The following is a 26,212-nucleotide window of genomic DNA, read 5'->3' on the forward strand; positions in this document are numbered from 1 at the left end:
TAGTCTCTTATGAAGCCAAGAATGTGTGGTGGAAATTGACCAAGTTGTTCCCACCCTTCAGTCTCTCTGGATGTCAGATGAACGAACTGACAACCATTAATGTAGCAGCTGTGGTCATCCATCCAGAAGGTAATCATTTTAACTGATATACCCAGCTCATATACGCCCATGAATCATGATTAAAGGCACTGTCTCAAAAGCCTCAGTAACTATGAACAAATTGCTCATTGCCAGCCCTCAGGGTTGCCCACCTGGTTTCCACCTCCCACACCACATTTGAGGTCTTTTTAGAAGAATAATTTTCAGACCTACACACTCCAAACACTATATAGCCAAAATAGCAGACAAAATGAACATCTGTATTAAAGATAAACACCTTAATGCTCACTGCTGTTGAAAGTCCCCATCAGAGAGTGATGTTCAGGGCCTACGTGTTCAAAGTTTCCTTTTCCAGTGCCGATAGTTTTGTCATATGTGGTTAACGATAAACTGATACTGATTGCCTTGGCAACATATCCATTTGCTGAAAAAGGAAATAAAACCCATGGTTCATTTAAAACTTTCTATCTGCCAGGTTTCTTACAGTAATTTAGGAAATACTTTTTAAAAGCAATAGATATTAATAGCCTACAAATAGTAACAGGAAAATATTTCATGAGAGAAGATACTCATGAAAATGTGTTAGAGTATTTTTTAATATGAATCAGAGAGTTTTGGTGCCATTAATGTTCTTTAATGTTCCCTATTAAAATATTTTTTCTGAGGGCCAGCCCCATGGCCTAGTGGTTAAGTTTGGTGAGCTCCACTGTGGCGGCCGGGGTTTGGTTGTCAGGTGCAGACCCACACCACTTATTGGTGGCCATGCTGTGGTGGCGACTCTCATACAAAATAAAGGAAGACTGGCACAGATGTTAGCTCAGGGCAAATGTTTCTCAGCAAAAAAAAGAGAAAAAAATATTACTTTTGCTCTAAAATTTATACTATATTTAGTCTTACAGTAACTTCCTGACTCTTTGCATACTGGAATTTCCCATATTGGAATTTATATATGGTTAAAGAAAATAAAGTTTACTCTGAGGAAGCCCTAACTGTAGATTTACAAACAATAAAAGATCAGTGTTTTAAGGCTGTAGTGCGTAAAGCAGATAAAAATGCAAGTTTAAAACTCAAGAATTTTTTAATCATTCTTGTAGGTTTCCACCAGCAGGAACTGTAGCCTCATCATTCACTTATCTGTTATTTACATTCTACCTCAACTTTGGTTCCTCTGCTTTTGCTTTTCTTTTCTTTTATCAGATTCTGTTGGTAAATGAAAAGAAATGGAAGAGTTTTCAAAACTGAACCTAAATACTAAAAAATCACAGATTGTAGAACAGCCAAACACCACAAAAGGAGTCATAGCATTTCATTTCCATGCTTCAATTTGTTGGCTAGAAGCTGCCTTCAGCAGTTATCTCAGGTCTGGCTCACAATTTAGGAAGTCGGCTAGGCAGCCTTCCCGGGAAACGCAAAAAACATGACAGAGCCCGCACTCTGTTGGAACAGAAGCACATCTAGACTACGTTTGGGGGCACAATGCCAGAGTTTGCATATTTCCTTACCCTGTAATTAACTCTTGCTTTTGAAATAGGATTCTCACTCCAAGGGGATCCTTTTAATGAGTTTATACATTTATCTTATTTTCGAAGAGATTGTTCTACTGAATCATTGAATTCTGAAAGTATTCAAAAATTATCTCAGTTTAGTTTGTTGTTTATAACAGGGAATATTACATAGCCAATTAGTAGAATACCTAGAATATATAGTGATATCTACGGGACTTTTTAAAGATGCTAACAAGTTACCAAAAGAGTTCGAAAGCCTAAAGAATTATTAGACTAACAGTTGTTGAGCACTCATTATACACCATGTAATATACTAAGTGCTTTCATGCATGATTCATTCATTCATTCAACATGGACCTGTTGTCTACTATGCGCACTGTTCTAGGTCCCAGAGAACAGCAGTGAACAAAAAAAATCCTTGCTTTCATGGAGTTTACGTTCCAGTAGGGAAACAATCAACAATTAAATAAGTAAAACAGAAAGCATGTGTAATGAAAATAAGTGCTATGGAGACAAATTAAGCAGAGAATGGAGATAGTGAGTGACTGTGTGTGTGTGTGTGTGTGTGTGTGTGTGTGTGTGTGAAAGAATCTCATTCAAATGGTAAATTGATAGATAAGCAGAGATCAGAAAGAGTTGAGGAAATCTGGAAGTGGATCTCAGGGGGATGCTTGTTAAAGAGCACTGAACAATTATTTATTGAGTATTTCTTATGAACCACTTATCATTTAATCCTCACAGCAGCACTTCATCATCATTGTAAAATGCTTCCATTTTACAGGTAAGAGAATTGAGGCTTAAAAATGCAAAGAAACTTGCTTAAGGCCACACTATGTACAAAGGGCAAGCTACGATTTGAACCCAGATCTGCCTCACTCACAAGCTGTGCTTTTAACCATCGTCCTCCTGTCAATTCACCAACTGCCCAATAACGAAATTTCTACATGCTCAATATTGGTACCTACCTAAGAAGATAGTCAATTACAACATCACACTTAGAAAAAAATCCATTTGAGAAGAAAAAAGTGAATGAAGTTTGGCTCAATCAAATAAATAAATGAGAAAAATTCCTCTCCACTCTGCTGGTGAGGGTTCTGATCTTGTAAGTTACAGCTCTCCAGGCACAAAAAAGGAGATGCCCCACCTGACCCTGTGGGGGCAGGTACTGAAATTGTCTTTCAAAGCAACACTCTCAGGCCTGCCAAAAGAGGCCACCAGGAGGGGGAGAGGAAGAAGAAGGGGAGAGGAATAGTGTTTGTTGTTGGAAATCGCTATCATCACTTCCCCGTCAGTTCACCCCTCTCTTTTCAACTGAGTCTCAGCATGAGGTTTGGAGGTTTACATCTGGCTACATAATTGAGCTCTTCACAAGGTATAATCTATCTCAAGACTGGTCCTGCTGGGATGGGAGGAACTGCTTTCAAGACCCACCATCCCCATGACTCCACTTAAGCACTAAATTCCACAAGGCCTTAGCCATGTGGTGGCTGAGAAAGGGTGGCAGAGCTGTCACCATTCCGTTGTCAAGGCTTTGGGCCCCTTGATTTTCTCTTTGCTCCCTTGGAGAGTCGTATACCTGTGCATTAAGTGTGTGTGTAAAGACAGAAGGGTGTGCATAGGAAAATGGGGAAGGGGGAAACTTTCTCGGCCACTCCAGACCTGAATAAGTGTGGTTTTGCAGCAATTGAGTGATTTGAGGAAAAGTGAACATACTAACCCAAGCAATCAAAGGGAAGATTATCTTACTTAATACCAGGAGTAGATGTTTTTCTTTTTGCGTGTCAAGTCCAAAGAGGAAAATCAGGACGAGTGGCTTAGGTTGTAAACCTTAAGATCAAGGACACTTTCCCTTGAGCTTAGCTCTCAAGTTCTCAGTAGTCAACTACTCGTGAAACATAATTAATAGCACGATAAATATAAGTTGTGGAAGATGCAATTGAAAGTCAGAGGCCCCTTCCATGGGCCCCCTACAAAGAGCCTATCATAAAGAGGACTTAACGTTAGCAGGGCTAATAAAAACTATCAGCTATTAAAAGTGTGCTCTTCCCTAGCACCTCTTATTGGAGTTTGTCTGTGTGGGTGTGTTCGTAAGAGAGGAGTGGGTGAGCAAGAGTGTACTGGGTACGATTTGTGTATCTGCATGAGAAAACAGAAGCTCTGGATGAGGAAGAACATATGTTTCTGGGACTGCATCTGTGCAAAAAGAACACGGCCCCTGAAGTTGTACTAATTTAAAAAATAAACTATATTAAAAAGTCTTTTATTTCACACATGTCATCTCGGCACATTTCTCTCCTATCGTCCTTTCCGCCTGACCCAATAGTCCTTTCTCACCCTCAGGTCTAGGAAAACCATGTAATGTTTCCAACAGTCTGACAGAGCCTGCCTAACCAGCTTCACTCGGGGACCCCAGAGGCAAACCTCAGCAGCCCAAGAACAGAAGTGACTCTCCAGGGCGCACCTGCCTGGAGGCGGCCCCTCCGCAATCAGGCATAAATCACATCCTTTCCGAGGGCTGGGAGGAGGCCGAGCAAGGCAAATAGAGCCAGGCACGGCGCTAGCAGGCGGCATCCGTGGCGACTCGGAGAGTGGCGCGACCTCGGGCAGACCGCGCCCTCTCCCACCTCCCAGCCGGCAGGTCCAACTAGCCAGGTGTCGGCGCGCGCGGCCCGCCCCGCCCCGCCCCGCCCCGCCCCGCTCCGGGCCGAGTGCGCGTGCCCGGAGGGAGCCGCGCCCCCTCCCCCGGGGGAGGCTGGGCGCTCGGCTCTCGAGGCCGCGCTCCCCCCGGCTCGGGCCTCCCACCGGCGCGGGGGGCGGGGCAGGGGGCGGGGCAGGGGCGGCGGGGCGGGGCTCGCGCCAGTGCCCCCTGCTCCTCTGCAGCTTCGTCTGCAGGTCTCGCGGCAGGCTAGCTGCTCGGTCGCCTCCTCCGGCCCCATGGCAGCCCCGGGCTCCCCAACCGAATGCGGCTACATCCGGACAGTCCTGGGCCAGCAGATCCTGGGGCAGCTGGACAGCTCCAGCTTGGCCCTGCCCTCCGAGGCCAAGCTGAAGCTGGCGGGGAGCAGCGGCCGCAGCGGCCAGGCGGCCAAGAGCCTGCGGATCCAGGAGCAGGTGCAGCAGACCCTGGCCCGGAAGGGCCGCGGCTTCGTGGGCAACGGTGAGTGGAGCCCCGCCGGCCCCTGGACGGCCGCGACCCTACCCCCTACCCCTTTCCCTATCCCTCCCACACCTTTAGCACCCTGTTGCTTCCACTCGCTGCTTCCTGAGGGTGCGGGACCTGGGGTTCTGCCCACCTGTTGCTCGCCGTCCCTTTGTATGACCCGTCGCGCCCCAAGACTCAGACCGGCTTACTTGGGCAAAGCACTCTTTTCTAAAATAATCTCTTACTCAGTTTTGTCATATATGTATCTACGTATATTAAATGCACGTATATGTCTATGTGAAAGAATTCAGTCCAAGATTTTTCACCCCTTCCTTAACCAGCTCCCCCTGCGCGCCCCCCCCCGGGGCCTTAATCTGGAGGCTCCCGAAGTCTATAAACACTTTGAAATTCTATGCAGAAATTTGGTATGATCATTTTTCTGGGAGAAAGTGCCCCTAGCTTTTATTAGATTTTTTTTTAAAGAGTCTATGACCCCCGGAAATATTTTGAAAAGAAAACCTGAAAGTTCTGGCGCTCCTACAACCTGTAAATTGGGGTTGCGGTGCCTCGCCCAGGTACTTTGGGGCGCTCCACCCAGGGTGCGGAGCGAGTGCTTGATCTAGGAAGTGAAAAAATTGGGTAGAAGGCTTTGGGCCAGGGAACAACCACCCCACGCGCGGAGGAGGAGGAGGAGGAAGAGGACTTTGTCCCCGCCAGCGGCAGCCCGGTCCGCCTCCCTGCGCCCTGGCGACACCCTCGTGGGCACAGCCCTAGTCTCTCCAAAAAATTAAACTTGGAGTTGAAAGGGGTTAAAAAAAAAATAAAACACTATATTAGTAATTGATAGTCGGGGGAGGTGGAAGAAGATGGCAAACCAGCTGTGAAAATTAGAGAACATGATATATCATTTTCTCTCCTGTTAATAGTCAGAGGATCAGAGCCACACAATAACTCTTTTATTAGTTGTTTAATTTATGTTTTTCATTATAAAAGTATTATAGGCCTATTATAGAAAAGACAAAAGGAAAGAAATTGAACCATTAATTCAGTTGGGATATCAGTTTGTTTGCCCGCAATGTTGACCTGTTTCTCTGGGAAGTCACTTGGGCAATGGCAAATGCAGAACCCACTAGGAAAAAGAAAAATGCTTGCAGACCAGACCAGAGATTTAAAACAGCAGACCCTGGGAGGCTGTATTGTTTTCAATTTGTGTAAAAAAAATCCTAAAGAATCAGGCAGTCAGTGTTTACATAGTTGAAAGGCAGAAGATGTTAATGATTATAGTTAATGTAACTGAGTGCCTACTATGTGCTAAGAATTGGACTGTGTGGTTTACATTCACTATATTATTTGTGTTTCAAAAAAAAAATTTATGAGGTAGGTGTTTTAATCCCCATTATACAGATGAGGAAACTAAGTGGTTAAGTAACACTCAAGTTCCCACAGATAGTAAATGGCAGAACTGGCATTTAAACTACTAAGCCGGAATTTTTAAACCACTGATCAGTTATATTGTTAAACTTTCGGGTTATGAATACAAATTGGGATTTTTATTAGACCCTAAGCCTCTCTATGACCCCTCCCATTTTCCTCTAAATAAAATTGAGGTAGTCCTGAGAGAGTGGGGCGGTCTGAATAGCACAGAACTGCCACAGTACGTGGAAAAAAAGAACCTAAATTTACATGTGGAAGTCAGACTAAAGACTCCAGGATAACTGAGGTCAATTTTTGACCAGTAGAGTCATTGCACTCCATTAGTGTGCGCAGGTCCAGTGCTAAACTGGAACCAGAGTAGCTTCTGCTGCTTGGAGGACATAAGGGGGATACATATTAGATCTTCTTTCTTATGCTATGAGAATGGCTAGTCAGAAAGAGCAATGAGACATCAACTATTCAATAAATGGGGGGAATGAACAGAAGGAAGGGGAGTATTGCTGAGCGTCTCCTATGTGCCTAACCCTGTTCAAGAATATGTTTGCGTTTCATTATATCCTTAAAACGATTATATAAGGTAGATAGGAGGATCCATTTCACCTAAGAAGAATGTGTCAGTCTCTCAACATTAATTGGATGCTTAGTCCCAAACCCACACATGATCTCTTTTCTATCACGTGGTGAATTCATGTTGCTTGGTGAATTCAAGAACTATCAAATGAGTCTGTTCTTCACGTGGAGGTGCTGAATTAAACATAGACTCTGCTTGCTTTAAAACAAGGAGTTTAAAGTCTGAAGAAGGAAATCTCCCCCTAAAAAATGAGATATCAAGTTAAAAATGGTAACCAACCCAAAAGAACAGGTAACACATTATGGAGTTTAGAAGTATGAGTTAGACTACCAGCTGAAGGGAATTTTGAAAAGCTTCTTGGAGGAACTGAGATTTTAAACCATAAAAGTTCAATAGGATTGGACATAGGGAGATGGTTGGAGGAAGAGCATGCTAGGAGGGAACAGCAGGAATATTTCATCGTCGGCAGAATTGATACAGTAGAACAAAGGACATTGTCCTGGTGCTTCTGCTCTAATGCTCAGGGCAACTGCTTGAGTGGCTCTTCCAACTAAGGAACAAAGCGTTTGAAATATTTTTGATTACAGCAGGAGCTTCCCAGCAAGCTGAAATACCTCAGCAGCCTACACAGAAGTGCAAGTCAGTCAGAGAGATAAGGCAGCACACAACACCTACTTACTTTAAAGCCTCAGCTTTTTGAAACTCCAAAAAGTAATCGACTTCAAAGGAATTTGACATCAACATGCCATGGAACAATTACCAGGGGTGGTTGGTGTATGCTGTTTAATTAAAGTTCTTTAAAAAGGGTCTGGGGGCTGGTGATGGTTGTGAGTATTGTTTTTATTGTTTCCCTATTACTATCCTGACTCTGAAGTTGAAACAGACAAGCAATTGTTGAAACAGTGCTGGTCTGGAAAGAATCCTATATCAACACAAGAAATTCTGGGAAGCAAGGACCCTGGTGTTAACCACTGTTAGCTCCAGGGCCCTGGGGAATTCTGAATTGTTGACATACCTGTAAGATTGAGGCAGCAGATAATCTGTTGAAAACAGAGATGAGATAAATGTGGCTGGATTGTTGATAAATACCTTGCAAGGGTCTTTAACAGGTCATCTTCTCTCTAATGCCTTAGTATAGGTGGGTGGGTATCAGTGTAAATCACTGTAACTTTTGCTGTTGTTTTAAACTGTGCTGAACATTTTAAAGTTGGCTGTAACTCTTAGAGGGGTGGGAGGCGGTGGATTGGAGATGTATAGCAGCATTGTGAAATGAGTCTGTATTGTAGGGAATTTTAAAAATTCTTTTATAAAAGTCAGAGAGAAGACATTTCAGAATTGCAAGTGTTAGGCAAAGGAAAAATTTTAAATGTCCATCTCCTATTTATTACACTTACTTTGAAAGTACTACTACTTTTATTACACACTTCCTGTGTAGGAAGAAAGTCATATTTTAAATTGTTGTGTGTAATACTTATAAAACACAACAAACAATATCCTAATAAAATTTGCAACTTCTTTGGAAATCCACCATAAAAACTTGAGGCGTGCCATTTACTGAGATGGTTTCCTGGCCAAGGAATATCTGTTTGGAATATCTGTAATCAGAAGGAATTCTGGTGGGGGCCAGCCCCGTGGCTTAGCGGTTGAGTGCATGCGCTCCGCTACTGGCGGCCCGGGTTCGGATCCCAGACGCGCACCGACGCACCGCTTGTCCGGCCATGCTGAGGCCGTGTCCCACGTACAGCAACTAGAAGGATGTGCAACTACGACATACAACTGTCTACTGGGGCTTTGGGGAGAAAAAGGGAAAAAAAAAGGAGGAGGATTGGCAATAGATGTTAGCTCAGGGCTGGTCTTCCTCAGCAAAAAGAGGATTGGCATGGATGTTAGCTCAGGGCTGATCTTCCTCACAAAAAAAAAAAAAAGGAAGAAGGAATTCTGGAGAAAGAACTGAAAATTGGCTAAGGTGGCAAAAAAGGCAATTAATAGGTGTTGGGGGTGGGGAGTGAGATATAGTTTAAATCCTGTATGAATTGTTTGCCAAAAAGAAATTCCAGGAATGAAGCAATTCTGGGATCGAGGTGACTAGTCATTCAGAAAGCATGAGGGATCAGGAAAGGGGACAAAAAAGAGTTAGATGGTGGTGCCAGGGACATGGCCATGCTGCTGTGAATGTGAGGTGTCAGTAGTGCCGCCTGATTTAGTGTACCTCCATGTCTGCCCAGTATAGCCCGTGGGCCACTTTTTGTTCAGTGTCTAGAAGATCGATTGCCCTTGAGTACAGAAAAAAGGTGTGGTTCTTTAGAAATTCTTCTGACTATAGTTAGTCAGAGGAAATAGAATGTTAACAAAATGGCGATTACAAAAAATAAACTTCCCACCCCTAAACGTGGTGAGAACACATGTTTTATGGATAAGGTGTTGAATGAGGGCATGGTAGGGAATCTTCAGGATCATGAAACTGTGAGTGTTTCGTTATAAATGTATATTGCTGTGTGTGTCACATATAAGATGCAGGAAATTACCTTAAAGAGAAGAGAGCTGTAAGACTCCATTAATGTTATCTGTGCCCTGTGCTAGTGGTTCCAATCATGGGAACAGAGCGTAGCTCACTTGAATTAGATACTCCAAGTATTTATTGTTCACATTGGTTCATTCTCCTAAAGTGTTGTTTTGGATATCAGCTTTAAGTTTTTTTCCCCGTGTATTAAAGTAAGGCTATACATGTTTGCATTATTTTATCTTCAAATAGTTAACATTGATTTTACACTCGAATGGAATTTCTGGTCTGATTAATAAAAATTATTCAAAGCTTTATATTTTTCTTTCCTGAGAGAACAAGCATATTATTGGCAACCTATCTATGATAGCAATGGAATATAAGAACATATATTGCTAAAACCTCTGGAATTTATAAATCAGACTTGATTAATATGGCCCATAATAAGATCATTTGGTTCCATCTCAGATGACATTCAAGAATTTTAAATTATACAATTCTGAGATAAATGTTGGAGTCCAGCTCTTTTGTGCACGTACGTGAATGTGTGAAGATGTGAATACCATACCCCTTTTGGGGAAGTAAACGGTAAAAGGCAGTGTTGCAAGTGAGACAAAATTAGAAGAAAACTTAATCTTTGTATTAGAGTGAGCCATCTCATTCCCCTGACTTATTAGGGTAAGAATAATAAACAGAATTTCAGATCTTACAATAGAAATATTAAAAAATCTACTATGTATCTTTTGTGCATGCCATTAATGGTGATTGGATATTGGACATAAAAACAGTTGTTATGTTAAGTAAAGTGCTTAAAGATGAGCAAGGGAGCCCACCATGTAGACTTGGATAAAAATAGACATTTAAAAAAAAAGACATTAGGACGAAAGAACCTTGAGCATTTGAAGACACAACTCACCATTACCATTAAAAGAATCCACGTATTTATATTCTTGAAGTAATCAGCTTTAGGCTTAACAATATTAATTGGCCAAAGCATCATAGTCAAAGTTCTGCAATTCCTTGATTTCCAGAAGAAAGTGTTGCTCATTAAAAGCTTAATTCCCACTAAATCTTAAATCTCACTAATACATCCGTAGGATGGGGGTAAGGAGAATTACATCAAAATTATTGTGTCTAGATTAGCTTTTTGCTTTGAAGGAGGAAAACAAATGGGAAGTTTTCTTGACAGATAATAGGAACTTACTTCAGACCACCAAAATAGTATAAATACTCAAGCCATACAGATAAGAGAATGACAGTAAATATTTATTATTCAGATGTAGAATCGACCTTGCCAAAACGAACATTCTGCTTTTCTAATCACTCAGAAAGAGTCTGCCTACGTTTGGGGGAAAGAAATTTTTCTTCCTCGTTGTATTCCCAGAATGACAGAGAAACGGCAGAAAATATTTGAGCATCTTCCATCCACTCCAAGACAGAAAGCACGCATGCCACTACCATCCTCACATTTTGGCTCCACTGTGGTGGTCCGCCAGCTGGATGGTGGTCTGAAGGATTAGTGCAGGCTGAATTTGTGTAAGTAGGATATTTTGAATGCACAAGGAAATATGACTAATCAGCAATTAACTTGTCAAGTGCTGATGAAGGACTGAGCTAGAAGTGGTAGTAAAAGATGTGGTTCTTTATGTCAAGGAGGTAAAAATTTACCTGGAAGATAAGACACCCTCTTCCTGCTTTAATCTGGCCTCACTCCAGTCCATTCTCCACCTAGCTACTAAACTTTCTAAACTTTCTAAAATCTCATCCCATCATTTCCCGATTTAAATTCCCTCACTTTCTTGCTGTTATCTACAGGAGTAAAATCCTCATTCAACATCGCATTCCAAGTCCGTGATCTGATGCCTGCAACTTCTCAAACTTTGTCCTATCACCCCTACTCCCACGCCTCACCAGGCAAACATGTGCGATTTATCTTGCTGGGTGTTCCCGCCCCTACCCCTACCCCTACCGCTCTCTTCCTCCCTCCCTTCTCTTGGCCGGGTTAACTCTTACACGCCCCTCAAAACACAGTTCAGTTGTGCCCTCCCCCCTCCTCCACCTCGTAGTGTAGAGGGAGATCTTGACTGCAGGTTCAAGATTGGATCATCGTGAGTCACAGAAGATGTTTCAGCAAGGGAGAAACATGAAACATGCAGGGGTTTTCTGCAAATACATTCGGCCAATTTGGTGGATTTAAAGGAAAAGGGACAGCAGTTATGAATCAGTTGGGAGGGAAGAGGTTAGCCCTGGCAAGTGAGAGGCAGTGGGAATTGCTTGACTTGAGAGTCATTATAAAAACCTGTAGTGAGATTTTTAAAGCAAAAACCAGCTAAATTTGTGAGTTCTGTAAATTCATCTTTTTGACTATTAGTTGCATCATTGTGAGTATAATGTGGTATTTGTTATTGTAGTTCTAAAGTCCTACAAGTAATCATTATGGGCTATCTCAGCAAATGAATTGGCAGGAATGCCAGAGTAAGGAGACAAGTTACAGGGATTAATAGATTTAGGAACTTCCAGGATGTATCATCTTCACCAGTGTGCTAAGTTACTAGTCTATAATCACAAATTCTGTCATCAGATATTTTGGCTACTCAAAATACATGATATAGACGCCTGCAATTTTATATAAAAGGGCCTTTTTAGTATTTCCTTGTGGTTATCTAGAGCAGTAATTTGAGGATTGCCCCAAGATGCCATAAACTGATGTGTTAGAGGTTAACCTCAAACTGCTTAGGGAGCTCCTGACAAATAAGGTCTTCTGGTGGCTGGTTGGTATATTGTGTGAGTGATAATAGCCATTGACTAGTCACACAGTGGCACATGGAGCTTGTGACCTATTCTCCCAGGAAAGCTGGTCTGTCCCTGGCAAATTCAACTTTGTTGGAAGGCAGCTCACCAGTGCTCACCACTATACCACTAACGCTGACTCCTGGCAATTTCAACTATGTAAGAACTCATGGCCAAGACTTGCCAGCTGTACACCTGATACACTGAGTTGTTTCTCATGGTTGATTACATGAGCTGTGTTAACTGGTCACAATAACAGCATTTCACACTTTCTGTTAATTTTTCAATAATGCAAAGCATTATTAGACTTTAGTCTGCTTTAAAACAATTCTTCACCACAGTTTTTTAAACCAACAAATTCTACTCATTTTCTAGTCTGAACAAGTGCTTACCTGAGTTGTATCAAAGGTGTGGCCTTGTAGTTTCCATAGTATTGGGTCACTTTCTTAGGAAGTAAGAATAGAAGAAGATAAAAGAAGTGGTTTGTTTTTTGGGGTTTTTTTTTAACGTAAGTCCAGGAAAATGAATCCTGTTATATGCCCACACAGGCAGACAAAAATGCTTCACCAGCTCTGGAGTCCTGATGTATGGTTCTTGATGGGTCCTAACATATTTCACATTTTCTTTTAAGTTCCTACTTTTGTTAGTAAATGACTTTAAGGAGCCATTTAAATATGAATTGCTATACAAACTCCTTCTAATAAGTTTCAAGATGCCATGTCTCACCTGTAATAACATGCCCCCAATTTTACTCTAATGGAAGAATTTATATCTTTTTAAGGTTTGTGGAGAAAGAGAGCTGTTGTTACTCAGAGATTGCTGTAGAAAGACCAAATACAAGGTGATAGCTTTTAAGACTGCCAGGCCCTCTTTCTAACCAAAAAGACCATTGTGAAGCCACACTGTGAAGGCCGCTACTTGTGATTATGAACACAATTAAGTGTGGCATTTAAATCAGTACCAGTAGTGAACACCTACTGATTTCTCTGCATACGTTTAGCCATGCCTGTTTTCATGGGAATTTCTAATACATCTCTACAAATTCTCCTTTTAGAGCTCAGTTTTAACCAAATCAGTTTTTTTGTTTTGTTTTGTTTTTTTGTTTTTTTTTTTTTGTTTTTTTTTTTTTGTGAGGAGATCAGCCCTGTGCTAACATCCGCCAATCCTCCTCTTTTTTTGCTGAGGAAGATGGCCCTGGGCTAACATCTGTGCCCATCTTCCTCCACTTTATATGGGACGCCGCCACAGCATGGCCTGCCAAGCAGTGCGTCGGTGCGCGCCCGGGATCCGAACCAGCGAACCCCGGGCCGCCGCAGCGGAGCGGGCACACTTAACCGCTTGCGCCACCGGGCCGGCCCCCCAAATCAGTTTTTTAACCGTGCTTTTGAGTGCTAAAAACTTGAAAGAAAAGATCCTTTTCTGAATGTGAACGCTACTCTCTCCTCTCTAATAGAAGCAGGTTATATAAAGGTTTTGTTTGTTTAGCCATTCACTATCATCTACTCACCATAAGGGAAGCTGCAGTTGAGTTTTTAAACTGCTGAGATATAGGTAATAGAGTCACAATAGAGGCTTGTCATTTTGATTTCATAAATGTATTAAATTTAGCCAATTAGGTATTAAAGCTGCTCACAAAACCCACAAAGGAAAAACTGATTATGGAAATCAATTTATTATTTTTAACCCTAGCAATAATCCATTATTTTGGACCATGCTTGCGTAGAGGACCGGAAACCAAGATATTTTCCTGTGAACAGCTGCTTAGGGATCATATCATTCAGATTAACATTCAGACCAGGAAAGATAAAATTACATTATCTTGTGAGGTCTACACCTCTGCAATCTTCTGAGCAATTTGGAATCCTTCCACCATCAAAACCAACCCCCCCAACCCCCTCCCATCCCAACCCCCACAATTGCTTTGACCTGAGTTGCTTGTTTTTTGAGGAAGGTGGAGTTGAATGTTGTTCTGTAACTACCTCCTTCATTTCCCTTAAAATGGGCCCATAAACTGTCCATGGTGTTCTTAGAAGAAAAGGTTTGGCTAACGTTGCCTGAGTCAATATTAATTTGAAATAATCCCTATAAATCATCGCCTTGTGCAAGTGGAATGAATGGCTGGAAGAACCACAATAATGTCATCGTGATCCTCAGTGGCTGGGTCAATCAGAAATAATCAGAAGAAGTCAAATTCAATACCACTGGTAAATTTACCACAATAAAAACTCTGAAATACAACACAGTGTAAATTAAAGCTCGCAGTTAGTTTCTCTCTCCTTCTAAAACAGATTAATTTATGAAAAAGTGTGAAAAACAAATTTTTCTGACCCAAATTCTCTTTTTAAAACCATATCTTATTTTTGCATGTTGCTTTACAATTTTAAAAGCATTTGAATGTGTGCTTTCTCTGGTAAACATCTCTCTGAGCAGCTGTTAGTAGCGGGAATTTTGGGGAACAGGCCTAAGTGATGTTGTCCAGACTCACAGAAAGTAGTAGAGTGGAACCTCCAGACCAAGTCCACAGGTTTCTTCAGCCTTGAAAAGATACCTACATCCTTTTGTGAAGTAAACGAACCCTTTGAAATATAGTCACGCCCTAATTTTCCATGTCAGAACATCTGGATTTTCATGTTGGATTTGTTTAAACCAGGATGTGCCTGTATGTATAATATGTTTTTATTTGCTTTCCTGTTTCTATTTTTGCAGAAGGGCATGGCTGAATTATTTTATATGTTCAGTAGTCATTATTATATATTTTATTCTCTGGTTGAACAGAAAATAATGACTTGCCTTAAAGAGATTAGTTTCCATCCTGATTAATATTTGCCTTTTTCTTTAAATTCTACCCAGGTCAAAATTTCTTTAAAATCGTAGAACACAGCTGCTAATTCATCTTTAATCCACTATACTGAGCTCAAACTCATGACTGCCTAGGCAAATTAATATGCATTATTTGTTGTTGAGATTGCACTTTTAACCAGAGAAACTATCTTCTGTTCCAACCGGCAGTCTGAATATCAGGAGTCTCCACGTTTCTGGCACAGGAAGAGAGTCTGTGGTTTAAAGATCCTATCTTATTTTATTCCCTGTTACCAACCATGTTGTAGTTATTTTGGGAACCAGTAAATGGGTCTCGGTTCATTCATCTGAAAACTGAAGGAGAAGCTTCCTTATAAAGACTTATGTCAGCAAATTAAGAATTACTATTTTTACAGAGTATTTGGAGTTGCCCAGGTAAAGGTTCTAGAGGAAAGAGAATGATTGTTTTTGGTCCTCATATCAAAAACTATGATAATAATCCCTCCAGGGCTTTGATAAAGGGCAGTTTCGGAAAAGCCACAATGCAGTCAAACAGCAGAGTCGGTGGAAAGGAGGAACCCAGAGTTCCAACCTGATATTAAATCTCCGCAATTAAAAGCAAGTAATTTAAGTTGCCCTGTTTATAAAGGGAGATGGTAATAGCTGGCTCTGCATCACGGAATATTGAAAAGAAATGGATAAAATAATTTGAGCTCCTTAAGGAAAAGTAATATTGGAATGTAAAGAGTTCATATAAGTTGCTTTAAAAAGCCTTACAACCTTCAGCAGCAATGTGAGTTTAACATTTTACTTGCACAGGCCTGATTATAGAGCTCACTGATTAGCTGTTTTGATTGGGTGCACAGTTTCACTGGGTCCTGTCCAAAGATTCTTACACGTTTTAAAAGTCCTTGCCAGAATTTCAGCTTAAAGATGGAGGGGCCCCCTATTAACTGTTCCTGAATATCTTCCTGCTCCTGGAAGGAGAGCCAGGGTAATACTGCGGGCGATGATGGGCCAGAGGGGCCCATTGAAGACGTTTTCTTGGATTTCTAAAATCGCACCCTTTCAGCATCTGCCATTTTATTATAGAGCAACAGGAATTCATAGTTCCAGCTACCATCCATATATGCTATTCTATGTTGTCACTGATGTTTATATATTCAATTTTCATGCAATCTGAAATTTTGAACATGGATGCCCCATAACTACTTTTTTAAAAGACAATAAATTTGGATTCTTACATATCAACTGACTGATAATTTTCTGCCTGTCCACAACTTCGGTAGAAAAGGCTTCTGTTTTATTGGAGCAGCCCAATTTCAGCAATCCCCTGCCTCTCCCCCTACTCCATGCCCCCTCTCAACATCCCCAGTGCTGAGGGCACCCTGGTCCCCAGATCCTTTGGGATTAGAGCCAGGATGGTCCCTGGACCTGCCCAGCTAGCCTCCTTTCCCACGCCAGCACGATCCTTGCAACCCTGCCTCTCTGATAGCCTGGGGTGGGGATGGGGGCTAGCGAGGAACAGTTGGGGTGGAGTTGGGGACCACAGACAGCCTGGGCAGGATCCTCAGGCAGGCATGGAGAGTTGAGTCCTTAAGCCCTCTCTCAACATTCGCTCTGGGGTTGTGGAGAAGATTCCTTTCCCTCATCAGTGTCCAGGTTCCAGGCATTTTCTGTCATTGAGGTTAAAAATAAAGGGGCTGCCTGATCTTTTGCCAGCCCTTGTGGAGAGACCAGGCCCCTAGAAACAGCAGATGCCTGGCTTACCTCAACTTATCTAGTCTTTAGGGTGACAGTTACAAGCCTGCAGCTGTCTCCCCCAGGACCCCTTGAGGCCTGAAACTTGTTTATCAGCCAGATTGTTTGGCTCCAGGAAATAAGACATATGTACAGACATAATTTGGGATGGATTCATACTTTTTAGCTCTCTGGCAACAACAATCTCCATTCCCCTTCCCCCTCAGAATCACTTGTGAATCTATTTAACTTTAAAATTTTGACTTTATAACAATTTATTGGAAAAGAATGTTGGTATGTTCCAACTGTGTTGGAAAGGGCCGGCCTGTGTTGTTTTATTCACAGCATCTTTCATGAGTCTCTGCAACCTGGAAGAGTTAATTAAGTACTTTTTCCTCTGATTTCTAAAAGAATGCTACATGACAGAAAATGAAATTTTGGTTAAAATTAGAGAACTAGAAATTACCTAGGTTGTAGAGATCTTTGATTATTTTGGTTAGCTTTTTTTTTTTGTAACGCAGTGGGAGATTACAGAAGAACAAATAAAAACTGGGAGAAAGATAAGGGAGATAGAAGAGGGTCACAATACTGTCTTCTACCACCCCCTCCTCAAACAGGAGTATTTTATTTTATTATTTTTTTAAAATTATCTTATTGAGGTCATATTGGTGTAAAACATTGTGTAATTTCAGGTGTACGTTGTTATATATCAGTTTCTGTATAGACTGCATCATGCTCACCACCAATAGTCTAATTTTATTTTATTTTATTTTTTTTGAGGAAGATGAATCCTGAGCTAACATCTGTTGCCAATCCTCCTCTTTTTTGCTGAGGAAGATTGGCCCTGGGCTAACATCTGTGCCCATCTTCCTCTACTTTATATGGGACGCTGCTTTATATGGGACAGCATGGCTTGATAAGCGGTGCATAGGTCTGCACCCAGGATCCGAACCTAAGAACCCCAGGCCACTGAAGCAGAGCACTCGAACTTAACCATGATGCCACTGGGCTGGCCCGACCAATAGTCTAATTTTTATCTATCACCATACATATGTGCCTCTTTACCCTTTTCACCCACCCCCCAACCCCCTTCCCCTCTGGTAACCACTAATTTGTTCTCTTTATCCACGTATTTGTTTATCTTCCACATATGAGTGAAATCATGCAGTGTTTGTCTTTCTCTGTCTGGCTTATTTTGCTTAACATGATACCCTCAAGGTCCATCCATGTTGTTGCAAATGGGACGATTTTGTCTTTTTTATAGCTGCGTAGTATTCCATTGTGTGTATATGTGTGTGTGTGTGTGTATATATATATATATATACACACACACACACACATACACACAACATCTTCATCAGTTGATGGACACTTGCTTCCATGTCTTGGCTAGTGTGAATAATGCTGCAGTGAACATAGGGATGCATAAGTCTCTTTGATTTGTTGATTTCATGTTCAAAGAGGAGTATTTTAGGAGACAAGCATCAGTTGAGAGTCCCTGTAGGGCCCACGGAACTGGGCAGGAAGGGTTGCCTCCTACTCAGTGTCTGCAGGAGAGTGGGCTGGCTATTAGACCACCGAACTAAGAAGAACGGGTGATTCCACAGAAGCACTCACTGGTAGTGCAGAGTTGATTTCCTCCTCTGCCAAGCTCTCCTGTTGCCAAATGCCTTGACTTTTTTCAAGTTGATCCATGTTTTCTTGACCACGCTGACCCACCTTGTGGTTTATACAGCTCTCTTATCCAGTAGAGTTGAGTCACCACTATATTTGTTGTCTCCTTTGTATTTCTTGCCTACACCTATCTACTACTCAGGAAGCATGTGAGTTCCTGCCCTGGGAACAGAGTTCTCCTCTGACTTAAGAAACTGCACTTTTATAGTACAGACCGCCTAAGCCCATGAATGATTCCCGAATTCTTCAGCACTGTAACAAACATTTTTGGATTTTTGTGAAAATCTTCTCTCTCCTTTTCTCCCTTTCTTCAAAAAAAATTTTTTTAACAAAAAATTAATTTCAAAAAATATGTATTTTTAATTTTTAATTCAACTTTGATTTTGAAAAGCTTGTAGAGAATGCTGTGATAACCTTTAATCATTTGCCACATCCAAGGGTGATGTTAAACCAGCACTTAAAAACACTAATGTAAATCTAATACTTGCTACTGGCCTTAATTAGTTAAATTTAAAATATACCATTGTTACACAATCTTTAACTACTATTTGGCCGACTTCTATTATTTTAATATGTGCTTGATTGCAGGAAATCTTCACCGAACCAGCAGCGTTCCTGAGTATGTCTACAACCTCCACTTGGTTGAAAATGATTTTTTTGGCGGGCGTTCCCCTGTTACTAAAACCTATGACATGCTTAAGGTAGGATACCAAAGAATATAACCTGGTTATCGAATTACCGTGAAAACGTTTTTAAACTTCCATAGATTATTTTTTAGTATTTACCTTTTCCAAGTATTACTATTTCCTAAATAAATTATGAGAGGATTGATTTTGTGTGGATGCCGTGGAAAAGTGGAGACTTTAATTAATGTCAAATCCCAGTGCAAATAACTAGTCAACCAAGTCCACCCAGTCTTGTTTAAAAACAGGTTTTACCCAGAAAGGGGCCAGCTTGTCCACGTGTTTCGAGAAACGGACGCCTCGTGTAACAGTCCTGGAAGAGTTAGTCTTCAACAAAGATGAAAACTGGTTTATGCCTCATTTAAACTTTATTTCTCTCTCGTGCAGACAGGCACAACCGCCGCTTATGAAGGTCGTTGGGGGAGAGGAACGGTGCAGTACAGTTCACAGAAGTCAATGGAAGAAAGATCCTTGAGGCAGCCTCTGAGGAGACTTGAGATTTCTCCAGACAGCAGCCCTGAGAGGGTGCATTACTCACACAATGATTACCAGTACAACCAAAGAAGCCAGGCCGGGCACACTCTGCAGCACCAAGAGAGCAGGAGATCCACCCTCCTTATGCCTCCAAGATATGCTCGCTCAGAAATTGTGGATTTCAACCACTCTGGGGCTGTGAGCAGACAGCGCCACTATGACACTTACCATAGACGGTACCAGTACGGGTCTGTTAACGATTCTGTTTTTGACGGTGCCCCTGTCAACCCAGTGGTGTTCACATACCCCAGGCCTGGGACCAGTCACAGCATGGGCAACCTCTTAGAGAAAGAGAACTACCTGACTTCAGGGCCTGCTGCTGGGCAGGTGAGGCCGCTGGTGCCCCTGCAGCCCATCACTCAGAACAGGGCCAATCGGTCCTCCTGGCATCAGAGCTCCTTCCACAGCACCCGCACGCTGAGGGAAGCCGGGCCCAGTGTCACTGTGGATTCAGGCGGGAGGAGGACGCACATGACCGTTGGCCAAGTGGCAGCAGGAGGAAGTGGGAACGTGTTCGCGGAGAGAAGCACTTTCACTGACTCCCAGCTTGGGTGAGTCCCCTTCTCAATCTACAGCGCAGTCCGTGCCAGCACATTCTGTTCCCACAGCCTGTACAGCGTGAGCTGGCAGTTCTGGGGCTGCAGAGAAAGGCTTCCAGAGATAAGGGATTAAAATAATGACTTTTCAGGCAGCTGCCTAATTGACAGATTAGCCTATTTACCTCAGGGACAGGGGCCAAGCTACCTGTTCATATGGCAACTTTGCAGGGAAATGTGACATTTAGTCCATCTGTTCCAAATTAGATGCTGGTTGAAGGGATGGCTGACCCCTGGCTATGTGAAAATCTACTCTCAATGAGAGCTAGCTCCAAAGTAGACCAAGAAATGGATAATTGTGTGCATTTGCTTAATCATTGCTTGAAATTAAGGAAGGAAAAAGGCAAAAATGCTTATCCCTGGTGCTAAGGGTGGACCTCAGGTGCGATTTTGATAACTACTACCGTAAAAAGACTGAGAGCTAATTTTCAGATGTCTCCTTCCTTCCTTTGATACCTGACCCTTTTACTTTTTGATTCTAGTGTCAGTGATTTGGAGGGTATTTTTTGGCAATACTGAATAATTAAAATAATTGGATTTTCAAAGTCATTCCTTTGCCTCTCCTATTTACTTTATGGCTTGACTAATTTAGTCTTTGGAACTTAACCCTTATTCAAGTTTAATGCTGGAGCACAAATTTCATAAACTGGGGAAGTTACTAAAAGAAAGGTTGAGAAATAAATGATTAAATCAGTATCTCCTAAAATAATGATGTGGTATCATTGTGCTAAAATATTAAATATGTGGTATTTGTTTGATTTCTCAAGTTGCTTAATGGAAGTTGTTACATTTAATCATCCTGTTAAGTGAAATTGTGCAATATACTCATTGACTAGGCAGGCACTGGTGATAAAAGATGTGAGCACTAACCTAATCTTGAAGCAGGAAATTTTGGGGGAAAGGGGCGGGGGAGGAGGATTAGCCCTGAGCTAACATCTGTTGCCAATCCTCCTCTTTTTGCTGAGGAAGATTGGCCCTGGGCTAACATCCATGCCCATCTTCCTCTACTTTATATGTGGGACGTATGCCACAGCATGGCTTGATAAGTAGTGCATAGATCTGCACCCAGGATCCAAACCAGCAAGCCCCAGGCCGCCAAAGTGGAGCACGCGAACTTACCCACTATGCCACCAGGCCGGCCCAGGAAATATTTTTTATAAAGCAAAATTGAGCATGAGACTTCTAACATTTCTTGTAGAAAGCAGGTGTTTGTCAATATGGACACAATTATAAAGAAGAAAAATGCATGAAGTAATTATTTATGGAGGAAGAAGCTGATCAAGGCTTTTAAATGGATAATACAAAATTTATTAAATGTCTTCAATAGTCTAGGATTCATGCTAGGCACAGTTTTTTGTTTTCTTTTTTAAAGAAGTTATAGGCTTTACATTGATGATTCTAGATTATAACCCAGCCCCTCTCTGGTTTTTTTTTTTTTTTTTTTTTTTTGTGAGGAGATCAGCCCTGAGCTAACATCCGCCAATTCTCCTCTTTTTTTGCTGAGGAAGACGGCCCTGGGCTAACATCTGTGCCTATCTTCCTCCACTTTATATGGGACGCCGCCACAGCATGGCTTACCAAGCAGTGCGTCGGTGCGCGCCCGGGATCCGAACCAGCGAACCCCGGGCCGCCGCAGCGGAGCGCGCGCACTTAACCGCTTGCGCCACCGGGCCGGCCCCTCTGGTTTTTTTTTTTAATTCATTTATTTTTTTCCCCCAAAGCCCCAGCAGATAGTTGCATGTCATAGTTGCACATCCTTCTAGTTGCTGTATGTGGGACGCGGCCTCAGCATGGCCGGAGAAGCTGTATGTCGGTGCGCGCCCGGGATCCAATCCCGGGCCGCCAGCAGCGGAGTGCACGCACTTAACCGCTAAGCCACCGGGCCGGCCCATATGCTAGGCACAGTTTTAACAAAATGATTTTAACAGTAACAAAACTGTCACGCCACATTCTCCAACAACTGGCATTCTTCTCTTCCTCCATCCCTCTGCCCGCCCCCCTACCACCCTGTGCGTGCTTCTTAAACCACTCTGCCACTTCCCAATCTGTCATCAACCCACTGCAATATGGCTTCAGTCCCCACCATTTCACTGAAACATTCTCCTCACAAATGTACCAGTGACTGCCCTATCACTACATCCAGAGCAGCCACATACTCAGTCCTTATGTTACTCAACCTAAGGGCAGCGTTTGACACCACTGTCTCTGAAATTCTCTCTTCCCTTGGTTTTCAGGGCACCAGCCTCTCCTGCTTTTCCACTCACCTCTCCAGTCATTTCTTCTTAGTCTTCTCTGATGCTGCTTTTCTGCATGTCCAAAGAAGTCATCTTCCATAACCCTTCTTTTCCACGTCTTGGCGTTCTTTCAGAGAGGCCCTGTGTACTATATTTGTGTCCTTTGATTCCCAGAGTTTTATCTTCAGCACTGTCCTCTATCCTGAACTCTAGATCTATGTGTATTTCTAACAACCTCCTGGACATCCCAAACTCAGTAAATCCAAAACTAAATTTATCAGCTCCTCCCTACCCTCTACTCCTCGCCGTCTCCTCCTACTCAAGTCCTACCATTTACAAACCTGGAAGTCATTCTTATCTTTTCCCTCCATAGTCACATGTCACTGAGCCATATTTTTTATCTCCTTAATGGGTCTTAAATTTTTACCCTTCTTTCTGTCTCTGTTCCATAGGTCTCTCTGCCTCTGGTCTTGCTCACTCAGAACCGTTCCCTAGGACTGTTAGAATGATCTTCCCAAATCTGATGTTTTCTCTCCCCGTAATTCCACCAAGTTTTCATGCTTTTTAGCATGGCACACAAGGCCCATGTTTTTACCTCTGCTTATCATTCCAGTCTCATCTCTTTCTATAGTCCTCCACCCTTGAACACCACCATCCCCAAACACACCCACACAAACACTCAAAACACTTGGAACTACTTTTATTTCCCTTAATGGAAGATATTCATATATCCATCTTCCTTCCTCCCTTCCTCCCTCCCTCCTTCTCTTCCTTCCTTCCTTTTTTTCTTTCCTTCCTTCCTTTCTCTAACATGTATGTATATATCTGTCTTCCTATCTATCGATCTATCTATCTATCTATCTATATCTATCTATCTATCTGTATCTATCTATATCTATCTATCTATATCTGTCTGTCTATCTATATCTATCTATCTATATCTATCTATCTATCTATCTATCTATCTATCTATCTATCTATCTATCTATCTATACCTATCTGTCTGTCTGTCTGTCTGTCTATCTATCTATCTATCTCTCTCTTTCCCCCTCAGTATCTCTGGTTTTGCCTGGCTACTCATATCTGGATTTGGCTCAGATACCACCTTTTCCCTGACCACTCTCCTTGCAGTCTAGTTTAGGTGCCCCAGGTAGCTGCACTGTGTGTGTGTCTGCACTAGAATAATATATTGTAGTTATTCATTTACTTATCTGCTCCCCCTCTAGACTTTGAGCTACTTGTGAGTGTCTTATCATCTTTATATGCTTAGCACCCTAAAGCAGAGGTGGGTCCATGATAGGCATCATATAAATGTCTGGTGAAAGAGTGAAGAAATTAAAGAAGGAAGAAACGAAATATAAACTCTTTACTTTTTGCCATCTAAGTTCTTTTGTTGCTCAAATTCTAGAAGAAGTATTAACCATACAATTTCGGGTTATATTTTAGGGTAAATTTAATTAGAATAATTAATATATTTGAAAGAATAGAAGGAATACTTGGGATCAAGAAATTTAAAGTAAAGAGCAAGAAATGTATTCTTGGAAATTCCCAAAGTAGCCATCCTAGAGACCAGAAATCATAGAAATGAACTCTTCTGGAAAATTTTTCTCTCTATGGAAAGGAAAGAGGGTCAGAGGTATTTCCTAAAATAAGGAAAATAAATGATTAAGGTGGTATCTGTGCCTGACTCTCTTACTTCCTGTGATGTGCCCCATGGCTCATTTCAGTTCCCCAGGCTGCTCCGGAGAGGCCTGCCTCTGAGACGACACGCTCTGCTCTCCTTTGCTTACGTTGTCTCACATTTCAAATTCTATCCAGCCCCTGTTTTGGGGATCTACTTTTTTATGTCTAGTAAAAGTCCCACATGTAAATAAGTGTTCCTTTACACTTGTGGAACATTCCTGTTGAGTAGCTAGATAAAATTATAAACCTACCTAATGACATAAGTTATTAAACAATGGATCTTTCTTTTCAAAAGAAGAATGGCTGGTCAGACAGTTATTAATGCAGATGAAAACCAAGACATTGGAATAAGAGAGAGACAGTCAGCATCTGTTCTAAATCAACCTGATGAAAGAGGCTTAAGAAATCACCAAGTAAAAAATTCTAGGTCAGTTTTTCTGAAAACATGATTTCTGTACCAGTGGGAGACTGGTGGTTCAGCAAAAGAATATTAGGTTCCTCCAGTGTAGCCAGCACTGTAGTAAATGCCATAAGAGATAAAAATGAGTGGAATATATGAAGGTTTAGGAGAGGATCAGTGAAAAAGAAAGTAAGACACATCATCAAGTGCTAGGTTGTGTGGTACATACTAGTGTCTATAGGGATTCAGAGAACAAAAGAGCAATGTGCTTTGGGATTAGTAGAGGGAGACTAAGAAGAGAGACTGGACCTCTGGTAGGATCACCAATCAAGTTTGTGACATAGAGTGGCACAGAGCAGAAGAGATGTCATGTTAACTTCCCTCCACATCCTCTTGATTACCAACTTCTTTAGTTCCTTGATTATTCAAGTCTCTTTCAACTGTATCTTTCTTTCCATTTCCATTTTTAACAGCCAAGTTCAAGGCTTTATTGCCTCAGCTGAGACTCTCATAGTGTCCTCAGTACTGTCTCTAGAAACACATATCCACTCCAAAATCACCTTTCCAAAGCATTGCTTTCATCATGCTGACCAATGATATTTTACTTCATCTTCACAGTGTCATCTCATATTCTGACCACTGATTTTTTTTTTATAATTTTATTTATAATTTTATTTATTTATTTATTTTCCCCCAAAGCCCCAGTATATAGTTGTGTGTCATAGCTGCACATCCTTCTAGTTGTTGTATGTGGGAGGCGGCCTCAGCATGGCAGGAGAAGCGGTGCGTCGGTGCGTGCCCAGGATCCGAACCCCGGGCCGCCAGCAGTGGAGCATGCGCACTTAACCACTAAGCCACGGGGCCGGCCCTGACCATTGATGTTTTACACTGCTTTCTCTTACCTTTTTCATTTACATTGACATCATTTTAACGTGTTAACTAAAGTTGTTGAAAAGACTCATTTCTGGAGAATATATTCTCCAGGAAGGAGAGAGAGAGACAGAGAGAAAGAGAGAGAGAAAGGGTTGGAGGCAGGAGTGGTGTGGGAGAAGAGAGGAGGAAAGGAACAGCTCTAGCTGAGGATATAGGGGCACAGGAAAGATTTCACAGAAGGGATGATATTTGAATAGAGTCTTGAAGAATGGATAAGAATTAGGTAGAAGGATGGGCTTTCTGGAAAAATCAGCGAGAGTGGCTTATGAAGAGGCATGCTGTGTTTAGAGAAGGCTTAAAAGTCCAGTGTGATTAGAGGATGGGGTAGTCAATCAGAGAAGGGGGAAGAGAGGGGGTTGAAGATATCAGGAGATGGATCCAGATTGGGGTCAGAATGTACCCCACCGCCGTGTTATAGAGTTGGACTTCACAGACAATAACAAAACAGAAAATTGATGCCCTGACAGCTGTAGCAACCTTCTTGTTGAGGAAGTCTTCACTCAGTTTGGGAATCGTTTTTCATATAAAGTGAAGTAACATTGGGTTGGCTGGGAGTGAATGCAGAGCTTCTTTGTGAATCGTGTTCAGAAACATAAAGGATTAGAATAATGGAATTATTTGTGGGTGTTAGAGGCTTGGGAAATTGAAACTTTCCTGAGTTATTTATGACTTATGAAGTGGATTAATGGCTGAATCTTTAAAAAAAAAGTTGCATTAAACAGAAGGCTACTCTTATGTTATGAAGGATCTTTCGTCAGTTAAAACACCTTAAGTGATGGATGGTAAAAACTTAAAATTATTATAAAGATTGAGACTTTTAGAGTTTTGATTTCTCTGTAAAGGCATTGGAGTCCATGCATGTAAAATATTTCCATCTCTTTTAAAAGCTGTGTTT

At 41.8% G+C, this 26,212-nt stretch overlaps 1 protein-coding gene across 1 annotated transcript in view; it reads left to right on the forward strand.

The window, feature by feature from the left end:
* The first annotated feature begins 4,491 nt into the window (after positions 1–4,491).
* The window catches only part of PKP2 (plakophilin 2), an 83,501-nt gene continuing 61,780 nt past the window's right edge, over positions 4,492–26,212 (forward strand). Inside the window, exons 1-3 of the mRNA XM_058558519.1 lie at positions 4,492–4,761; positions 18,843–18,955; positions 19,325–20,022. Coding sequence (XP_058414502.1) covers positions 4,539–4,761; positions 18,843–18,955; positions 19,325–20,022 — 1,034 coding nt within the window. The 5' untranslated portion in view covers positions 4,492–4,538. The remainder of the gene's footprint in view (positions 4,762–18,842; positions 18,956–19,324; positions 20,023–26,212) is intronic.

This window comes from Diceros bicornis, chromosome 17 (assembly GCF_020826845.1).
Source record: "Diceros bicornis minor isolate mBicDic1 chromosome 17, mDicBic1.mat.cur, whole genome shotgun sequence".
Lineage (NCBI taxonomy): Eukaryota > Metazoa > Chordata > Mammalia > Perissodactyla > Rhinocerotidae > Diceros > Diceros bicornis.